This window comes from Neolamprologus multifasciatus, chromosome 9 (assembly GCF_963576455.1).
Source record: "Neolamprologus multifasciatus chromosome 9, fNeoMul1.2, whole genome shotgun sequence".
Classification (NCBI taxonomy): domain Eukaryota; kingdom Metazoa; phylum Chordata; class Actinopteri; order Cichliformes; family Cichlidae; genus Neolamprologus; species Neolamprologus multifasciatus.
Genome location: NC_140447.1, coordinates 4567125 through 4578139, shown reverse-complemented (window position 1 = coordinate 4578139; position 11015 = coordinate 4567125). Strand labels below are relative to the sequence as shown.

The 11015-nt window shown below is 41.7% G+C and overlaps 1 protein-coding gene across 1 annotated transcript; it reads right to left on the bottom strand.

The window, feature by feature from the left end:
• Nucleotides 1-7717: 7717 nt before the first annotated feature.
• Nucleotides 7718-8773, bottom strand: LOC146510856 (uncharacterized; the record flags this gene model as incomplete). The annotated part of the gene is made up of 1 exon (XM_085173540.1): nucleotides 7718-8773. A coding segment is annotated over one exon (831 nt), but the record flags the coding sequence as incomplete, so codon positions are not given.
• Between the last annotated feature and the right edge of the window lie 2242 nt (nucleotides 8774-11015).

Sequence of the window (11015 nt, the reverse complement as noted above, 5' to 3'; positions counted from 1 at the left end):
GGTCCAGCTTTTCACAAGTGACTCATTTAAAGAGTATGGGGAAAAAAACAATCAGTAATAGTGGGCCATTTTGATGTTGTCCATTTTACTATTGTGGTTCATACAGATTTAGTTGTTCCTCTTTAACTAATGTATTAGAGCATTCATTAATGCAATATAGCTAATTGTCTGCAAGATTTAATTCTTCTGTTTGTGTCATCTACAGATAAAGGAAGAGTTCAAGAGAATAACCACTGTAAGCCTGGAATCCACGTTTATGGCTAAACTGGACCATTGCACACCAAAACTGATGGATGCCGTTTCATCAAGGGGAGGAGCTAAAGGAGTGAGAATCAGGCAGATCAAGGACATGCTTCTTGAGGTACGATAACTATTTAGACTTTGTGTTGCACTTTGTGTTAGCTTTGAAATGCACTTTGTTGGCAGTCACCCGTATAGTTTATACTCATACTTTATCTATTTTTTTCATGAATAGCACAATACAATCAAAATAGAGAAGTAACCATCCGCTGCCTTATCACATACCTTGGAGAGAAAGAAGAAAACCTTTTCATGGAGTTTGGTGTAAGTAATTCAGCATCTTAAACACAAATAAATCCACACTCATCACAGTGTAAATTTAAGGTCACACCCTGACCAATAATATCATAGCAATGGTCTATTCAGCTGAGGTGTTGGGCATGGCAAAAGGCTCCTTGAACAATTCAACTAATGACTGTAGCGTCTTGATGCATGCTCAATCATCCAGGAAAGTAAATCTCCAAAAGTTGATTCTGTTCATCTGGACGTAGCGTTTTGTGGGAGAAACGTTTCATCATCATCCAGGTGACTTCAGTCTCAGCAGACTGCAGGTTTCCCCAATCCTATAAACGGTACATTTGCATAATGAATGAAACCAGCCCACTTCAGTGCGAAACGTTTCTCCCACAAAACGCTACGTCCAGATGAACAGAATCAACTTTTGGAGATAATGATTGTAGCGTTTCACTTAGTCATTTCAGCAAATCCAATATGTCAAAGCTAATAATTATTTATATGTTCAATTTGAGTTTATTGTTTTCCTTAGTTTTACTTTCTAAATTGATGACCAAACCTGGCATACTGTTGTTTAGTTTTCTTAAACACAAACTAGAATGTTATCTTTAGGCCTACACAAGTGAACCTCACATTAAACAAGTAAATCTCATGTTAGAAATCGATTTAGGTAGAGCAGGTCAAATTGGTCATAGAACATGTTGTTCATATTGTGTGGTTAAAAAAAATCAAAACAAAACAAAAACATGGGATGTGTTTTTATTGATTTGTCTTATGATACGGTGATTTTGTCTCATGCTTATTGATACATCCTATTTGGGTCAGTGTGTGTGTTCTGTTATCACTAAAAGTTGTAAAATGTCTAAAATATCATTCTGTCAGTTGTTATTTATTACGTGTTTACAGCGCCCTCTGTGGTTGCTTCAAGTAATGCATTTTAGAAACGGCTTTGTTTTGAAACAACTTTATTGAACAGGAAGTCGGCTCAAGAAAAGCAAGTGAGCAAAAAGAAGGGAAACATATAGGCACACAGTTTATGGTGTCCTGTTGGAAAAAATACTGTCCACATCTTCGGTTTATGGTTGTATCGCCGGTATGTACTTAAAATATAAGTTGCAACTTTGTTTTTTGTACAATATGTTGCCCGCTAATGCAGTATTTGGCTGTAAAGCTAGTCCTTTTGTTAAGCTAGCTACCTGCGATTTTTGAGGTCATCTGGGATAGCATCAGTAGTTGCTTAAACAGTTTACATAATTAGACATATGCTATGTAGTAGCATTGTGGTATATAAATGCATATTATGCTGCACATATGTATGTCATGACCAGTGTTGGGTAAGTTACTTTAAAATAGTAACTTAGTTACATTACTAGTTACTTCTATCAAAAGTAACTCAGTTACTTCAAGTTACTCGTTACTTTCAAAGTAACTAGTTACTAGGGAAAGTAACTTTGGTTTTACTCAGAATTCTCTTGTTAATGTGTTGCTTCCATAACTTTGCCAGTCTTCTAGCTTGCTTACTTGCCACAAGTGCACTGTGCCACCTACCAATAGAAAGGAAAAGATAATACATATTTCCACGAGAGAAATCCCACGCCTGGACCGTCATTGACTGCTGCCATGATTCTAGCCTACGTCACAGCATCATGTGCGCCTTTTACATCCAACACAAAAAATTGCAGTCGTGGTGTTTTGATTATACTCAGAACTCGGAAATTCTGCCTTCTGACTAGGAAGATGTAGGTAACAGCAGACTGCAGATGAGCTGCATACAGGGCTGGACTGGGACAAAAAATCGGCCTGGGCATTTTGACTAGAGACCGGCCATTATAGGAAAAATCATAAAGCCTTTGAATGAAAACAAACACTGTTGTGACAGTGATGTACACTGTTTTGATGGTATATATGCATCAATCGTTTGTTCTAAGATTCAGATAATTATTTTTTAAAAGCTAGACATTTTAAATGAGAATAAGAAAGAAAAGTATTTCTTTGTGCCCACCTCTCCCTGTTAATGCCCCACCTGGCGCCCCTGGCAAAACTTTGCTAGACCCGCACCTGCACAGTTACCAGCTGTCAGCTACCTAAAAAGGATCCTGGTGTTATTTGTCTCTCAGAAACAGTTCATAACTTCCCTTCAACTCATTTATGTCACCTAAAAGGTAAACCTGTATCTCCATCACCTGTTCAGCTCTGATGATTCAGTAAGGACATCTCCTGGTTTCATCTTCATGTTTCCCTCTCACCAGATAAACAAACCGACATCATGACCAGCAGCTTTTTTGCAGCTGTGGCTCCAGCAAACATCAGCTGATACTAGGAATTAATATTAAATAAATCCTAACAACAGCTGATCAAGGTTAAACGTGCTGCTGCTGTTTAACGCGACATCGGCTGGTTTCCTCTTTCAGGCGCAAAGTGGGCGATAAACAAACAAGAGAGCCGATCAGCTGATCATTGATCAGTTTTCATGATTGAAGTAGAAACGGGAGAGGGAGGGGGGAGAATGAGAGAAGAAGAGGCAGCTGTGCAGCAAAGACACAGAATAACTCCAGCTTTGTGCCTTTTTCAATGTAGCCGAATTACGGGACAAACTGTTCCTTTTCACCTCAATAAGAAACGCGTAATATTTTCTCTGAATACCAGACGGGACGGTTGGCAACTCTAATAACTTATGAACAAAATAAAGTTCAACATCATTAACTTCATAGCACCCACCCAGCTGTATAGAAACTCCGTCATGCTAGCTAGTACGCAGTACGGAAAAAGTCAGCACAACGAAAATAAACTCCACCTAAACTTGGTTTATATCTGACCCAGATAGGCTGCAGGTCATAACTTCTTACCTGAAGTTCAGTTCACACTTGGACCGGCGGCCGCCTCGGGTCTCTTTTCCTTCTCTTCCACCTGCTGGCCTCCAACACTTGCTAATGTTATTGAATCTGTGGAAGCTCCGCGATAGCCACCACACGAAGTAACGAGTAACGACCCTATCTAAATCCCAGTAACGACTAACGCGTTCCTGATTTTGGCATAATAACTAGTTACCGTGCTCGTTACCACAATAATAACGTAGTTACTGTAACGCGTTACTTAATAACGCGTTAGTCCCAACACTGGTCATGACTGTATTTTTTGTCTTGTTTTTAGTTTTACCCTTTTGAATGTCAGTAAACCTGTTGACAACGCTCATCGGTCTTCAGAGTGGTGATATAAGAAAGGTGTTAACGCCCCTGCATCAGACATGCACCCATAACGGCACAGTGTGTGTGTGTGTTTGTTTGTGTGCACTGATCTTCTGAATTATTAAGATTCAGCGAGGATAAAAGTCTCATCTATAATCAACTAACCTATTTTTTAAATGTGCTTTACAAGGACACAGAAGAATTTGAGGCCAACCTAGAAAGGCAGGTGATGAAAATTGCCATCATCAGTGACCGGTATACCCCTGGATCTGACCCCTGGTTCTTGCAGTCACCTTAACGATCGCTTTAAAGTCCCTTTGTGCTGGTTTTCATCTTTGCTTTGTGCTGTTGGCTTTGCGTTACATTAGATAACAGGTTAACCACTGGACTAGTCAATGACTGCTGAATGGATTCTATGATGTTACGAGCAGCATAACGTTCTCAGTTCTTCAGCCAGCAGACAAGGGTCAGTTTTGACCCATGTGGATCACATTTCTTGCTCATAAGGCTCCTGTATTCTTATCAGGCTATTGAGTTTTAGTTTAGTAAGTCAGTATTTCTGCACTGTAGCTTTAAGCTGAGCAGAAACTAGTCAAGGCTGCACATTCAGCTTGAAATGTTTAGTTCATATCTACGAGAACACACTATGAATGCAACTGACAAAGAATAATATTGACACCCCCCCACCCCTATTTAGCTCTTTTCCTGAAAGCACATTTTTTGGAATACACATTAGTTAGTGATTTGGACACATTTTCATCCTTCATATATCAGCAGCCAAAGTCACAACAGACAAAACTGAACATCTTCTGAGAACTGTCAAAGACTACACAGGGCTTATTGTTCTGTTGTTTCTCGGTAAACACAGGCCAGCTGTCACAGAGGAGTTGACAAACCCTTTCTAAATTCCCTTCAGTTCACTTCCCACATGCAGTATGTGCAGTTAAACAAATCCTTGGTTGGGTGAGGAACAATATCTGATTGATTAGATGAGTTTAGGACAAATTGCATGCACAGTTTAATGTGAGATACTGTTCATCTTTCTGAGATATTTCATTATATATATGTTTACTTAGCTCTTTGAAACACAGGCAACAGGGAAAGCTTCTGGCTTTGATTTTATGTCTGGGCTTTCATAATAAATATTATATAAACTCTAAAAACATTATAATAACTGTATATATGCACTCCTAGATCTATTTTTGTTCAGTTTCCTTTACTTTTACTGGCTTTTACACTCAGACACACATTCCTTTTGTTCTTGTCTGTGCGAGTGTCTGGGTTTTTTCAGTGTGGCCCTGCCATCCAGGTCCTTCGGGGCCTTCAGGGCGGGGTTTCCAGATCTCACCTGCTGTGGCCACTTGCAGCAATCAGCTGACCAGTATTTAAAACCAGCGCTGACTTCCAATCTTTGCCAGACTGTCTGCTACCCCATGGTGGTAGCTCGGGAACTTGGGAACTTGGGACAATTACTCACCTGCAGTAGCCTCACGGACACTAGACTTTCCAGATTGGTCATCTGAAAAGAGTCTGCTGGCTCTGCTCCGTCTCCTGGAAACACTCATGAAAGCCACATCTGCCCAACCTTCTGCCCACCACTCACCTCGGGATCACTCAACACGCCTTCTTCTCTGTTTCTTGGACACTCGCTTGGCTACCCTCCCCAGGCCTTGGTTCTACCAGCCCGACAAATAAGCACTTTCTCAGTTATCACCCGTCACCTGGCTGTTATTTCCTGTTCCTCCTCTTATCTCCCTCTTATTCTGCTTTCAGTGGCTGTGACACCTGAGAAACTCACCTAAGTCCCCTACCCCAGTTCTCTTTCTGAAACAAAGCTTTGTTTACTGAGTAAACCTGTTGGTTCATTGAGTCTGATTTTGGGTCCTGTCCACACACTGGCCCTGTGACCTGTGACAGTTCTGGTATGTCAGGCAGTGTTTACAATAGTATTCTGCTTCCCTTCTATCTTTCCTATGGTGTTGTCCTCCTGTGATCAGCTATTAGCCACCTGTACTGACTAAATCTCCTCCATTACAAGCGAGAAACATCCAACTTTTTTTGCCTTGAGTATGTAATTTTATTGTAACCAGCAGATCATCATGATGGACCGGTACAGCTTCCACATCACTTGCAGACTGGGGGAGCCAGGGATCGAACCACCAACCTTCCAATCAGAAGAGGACCTGCTCTGCCTCCTGAGCTACAACCATCCTCCTGTCACTTGTGAACAAGACCCCAAGATACTTAAACTCGTCCACTTGGGGCAGGAACTCCTCCCTGACCTGCAGTGGGCGCTCCACATTTTTCTGAAGCTGCTGCATTGAGCTGCAGCTGCAAGGTGGTTGGTGTCTGTCGTAGTGGTAACTGTCAGGGAAGTGTTTGAGGTTTTTAAAGCAGTTGTGATGTTTAATAGTGGAGCTGATGAAAGGCAGATTAGAGATTTTTACACTGTGATAAGTATAAAGCTTCATAAAAGCCTTTAAATTGTATGAGTAATGTTCCCATTAGAATGCTTTATAGATTAAATAGTTTTCTTTCTTTCTTTAGGTTTAACTGATTAGTAAGAAATTTCCCAGCTTTATTACCATGTTCAAAGTTCTCCAAACACAGCCTTTGCATCAAAAATGTTCTTCTCTCATTAATTGTTTTATTTAATTCTGTTTTTAGTTTTTTCAGGTTGCTAATTATAAGTTCTTGTGGCAAGGCAGCAAATGCAGATTCTAGTGATAAGATTGTTCTATTTCAGATCGAAGCGTTTTTACCTTCTTTTTCTTATTCAAACAGTAGGATAGTGTTTTGCCACACATTACTACCTTTCCTGTTTCCCATAGAACACATGGTGATATTCCAGGTAGGTCATTATTATCTAAATACACTGCCCATGCGCTGTGTCCTGGCTGTAGCTCAGGAGGTAAGCAGCTTACCTGCTAACCAGAAGGTTGGTGGGTTGAACCCTGGCTGCTCCAGTCTACATGCCAAATATCCTTGGGCAAGATACTAACCCCTAATTTGCTCTCTGATGCATCCATCTGAGTGTGAATGGTGGATAGCATCAAAAAAGTGTTTGTGTGAATCAGGCAAGATGTGTAAAGTGAGTGGAAAAGACCAATACAAGAACCAGTCTATTTACCATTTGAAGATGTATTAAATCTCCAGCTCCTAACTGGTGGTGTGACTCTTTTGTGTGTCAGGGAGATAGATATGATCGCTGACAATGATAGGATGAATCTGAGTGTCTGTGTATATGACTGTTCTGTATGCATGTTCATGTGATGAACTGCAGTATTGTAGGCAGAGCATACATAATGCTGAGTGCAGAAGAAGAGAAATGACGTGAGGCAGTGCAGCCACCAAAAAACATTTTGGGTGACCTAAAATCATCAACGACAACAGTACACTGATAAACAGGCATAAATTGTTCTACTCTATTAAATTAGTGGAAAAGAGGTGATCTCTATCTGCACAACATCTCTTTCCTCTTTTCCCTTTTTACACTTGACTTAATACAACCATGGAGTGATGTTTTGGTCGCATCAAAAGTGCCCATTGATGTTCAGCTTTTCGACCACAATGAATACAGCATAGAAGGTAGGATGTCACATGAGTTAAGAAAGCTTCCAGATGCGTCTCCGACAGTGCTACCATCAACACGGGAGCGCCACAGGGGTGTGTCCTCTCGCCACTGCTCGACTCCCTCTACACTTCAGACTTCAAAACTATTCTGAAGTTTGCTGACAACACAGTGGTGTTGGGTGCCATTTCCAACAATGATGAGGCAGCCTACATGGATGAAGTGGTGCCAGGATAGCCACCTCCAGCTGAACGTCGGCAAGACCAAGGAGCTGGTGGTGGACTTCAGAAGGAGTCAGCACAGAGACTACAAGCCCATTATCATCAATGGAGCTCCAGTGGAGAGGGTGCAGTCCTTCATGTATCTTGGTGTCCACATCTCCTCAGACCTGACATGGTCTGCCCACATACAGGTCCAGTTCAGAAAGGCTAGGCAGCGCCTGTACCACCTACAACAGGTGGGGAAGTTCGGGGTCTCTCCAGTTTCTATACAGGCGCTATGGAGAGCATCCTCACACAGAACATCACATCCTGGTATGGGAACAGCTGTGTCAAGGATCAAAAAGCTCTTCAGAGAATGATCCGTACAGCAGAACGCTGCTGCAGGGCTGTTCTCCCCTCCCTACAGGACATTTACACCAGGAGATGCTGGACTAGAGCAGCTGAGGTATTGAAAGACCTGCCCCATCCCGGCAACAATCTGTTCCAACTTCTGCAAACAGGCAGAAGGTTCGGCAGCATCGGGGCAAAAACAGAGGCTCAAGAGGAGCTTCTATCCTCAGTCCATGTGATTTCCTGAGGTCAGATGGCCCAGGATGTGAGTGGGCGTTAAGGCGTCTGGGGAGGGAACTCAAAACTGGATTATAGATGGCAGAGAGTTGGTGTCGTAAACCACCGCCTCTGTTCAAAGATGGTCGCTCACAGTGGACATAGATGGCTTTCACTTCGCTTTCAAACCATCTGTCCTCTCTGTCCAAAATGTGAACGTTGGCATCCTCACAGTGACCTTTGACCTTTAGATGCAGATGGACTGCTGAGTCTTGTCCTGTGGAGGTGGCTCTTCTGTGTTGTGCCATGCGCTTGTGAAGTGGCTGTTTGGTCTCTCCAATGTAGAGGTCTGGGCATTCCTCGCTGCTGTACAGCAAACACCACATTGTTAGTCTGTGTTTTGGCGTTTTGTCTTTCGGGTGAACCAGTTTTTGTCTGAGTGTGTTGCTGGGTCTGAAATGCACCGGGATGTCATGCTTGGAGAAAACTCTCCTGAGTTTCTCTGATACACCGGCTACATAGGGGATGACAATGTTGTTGCGTTTGTCTTTCTGATCCTCCCTCGCTGGTGTCTGATCTTCTTTTCTGTGCCTCTTTGCTGACTTGATGAAAACCCATTTAGGATAACCGCTTGTTTTAAGAGCTCCCTTTACATGTGTTCTTTTTCCCTTCAGCCTTTCTGAGCCTGAAGGGAAAAAGAAGGAACACAGGCCAAAAAATAATATTATAATAAATTATTTTACCACAATAAAAATAATATTAAGGGTACGTGGAATATTTTTTTAAAGTAGTGGGGTAATAAATATTTTTCTTATTAAAGTAAGTTGGCAAACTTAAGGATATATAAGGTTGTAAGTGATATGAATGAAGTGGTAAATGAATTTAATTCTTTTTTTAAAATATCGGACCTAACCTGGCAAACTTAATTAAAAACAGGATGATTCAGAATGGAATGATGAATGGAAAGGAGATAGCAGAGTGCTAAAGTTTATGCTTTTAGGGGATATCACTGAAAAATAAATTATAGCTATTGTAGCAAAGTCTAAAAATAAGACTTCCACTGACTGTGATGGGTTAGACATGGTCATAGTAAAAAGACTTTGGATTTTATAATCAAAACTCTGTTATATTTTCAGTCTTTCGAATGAAAATGGCAAACGTTATCCCCCTTTATAAATCAGGAGACAGACAGAGTTTCAATAATTATAAACTAGTATCATTGCTGTCACTGTTTTCTAAAGTGCTTGAAAAACTATTTGAACAAAGATTTGATAGTTTCATTGAAAAACATCAGCTTTTAAGTGACAGTAAGTGTGGATTTCCACAAAACAGATCAACAGCAACTGAATACTACTGAAGACATTTCATCAGCAACACATAATAATTTAAAAAAAAAAGCTTTTGCAACAGTCCATCTTGATTTCCAAGTTAAGTACTTATGGTGTGAGAGGAATTGTATTGAACTGGTTAAGTTACTTAATAAGATAATAGGTTTCAGTATGTGCAGTATTTAGGTAATTCATCTGAAAGAATGAAAATAGAATGTGGGGTCCCTCAAGGTTCTGTTTTGTTTGCAGACGACACAAATTTTTATTGTTCTGGAATAAACTTGAAAGGATTGGTTACAATTATGGTTACTGAAATGAAAAAACTAAAAAAAATGGTTTAATGTAAACAAGTTCTCGCTGAATTTGGCAAAAACAAAGTTTATGATATTTGGAAATTGTGTAGAGGGGGGAAGAGGTAGTATTATTATGACACCTGTTAACATCCAGGGACTCGTACAGGTACCTGGGTGTTCACCTGAATAATAAACTAGACCTGAGCCACAACACTGATGCTCTTTACAGGAAGGGTCAGAGCAGACTCTACCTGCTGAGGCGGCTGAGGTCATTTGAATTGATATACCTTTATTAGTCCCACAAGTGGAAATTTCATAAGGCTGCCGACCTATTGCACCCAATGGCGGCGCCATCTTACCCTCCGACCATACATACATTACACAAGAGAGGTATAACGATGGAAAAATGCACCACATGAGGAAAGATAAGGAGAAAAAAATAACTCCCCCCAGACTGAGCTCCAACTTGGAGATCAGTTTGAGAACAGAAAAAACACCTCTGCACATGAAAAACTCTTAATACACCAAAGAAACACATGACAAGCAACAGGGGTGGGTAAAGGGTGAGAGACAGCCAATGTAGACAGTACATCCGGGCCTGCAGCCTGTGCGCAGGCCCGGATGATCCACCGTCAGCATCGGAGGGGGATAAGCGTCAAAGGCGTTTGGAGGGGGGATCAGTGAGTGCTTATCAGTATAAGTGTATGTGTGTGTGTGTCCAGAGTTCAGCTGAGACAGTGTCCTTCGCCCTGCCAGGCTAAGTAAACAGTCTTCCAGCCAACCCAGGTGGCCTTGCATGGATGGGAAGAACAGACTAAACACAGTCGTTATCAGGGTGTTGTTGTTCAGCTCCAGCCTTGAGACCGCAGCTGGCGCCAAAGGGGGTGGTGCTTTTTACTTTAGTGCGAACAGCTCATATGAATTTCAAAGCAGTTCTACAGTCCAACACTGGTCTCTCAATCTCCCGTTGGAGAGCCGCGAGCTTCGCCATACTTGCGTTCTGTGATGTTGTCATTTCTTGTGCTCAAGGAGCCAATTCTGAGAACTCACGGCAGTGTGCCTCCCCGAGATGTCATCCAATTTTGCGCCCAGAGATGTTATTCCGGGCTAGCTCTTCCGAGATGTATCCAGTCTGCAGTCAGAGATCTTATTCTGAGTATTCACAGCAGCCGTAGCCTCTCCAAGATCTTATCCGTGCTGACTCAATGAACTCATTTTGAGAAACTCACACCTCGTCCCATCGTTCCAATCCCAGCGGGCAGCTTTGTGGGGGTTTGAACAGCCGGAAAAATACATATGCGGCTAATTTAAAACCATTACCATGTACGAATTATGCA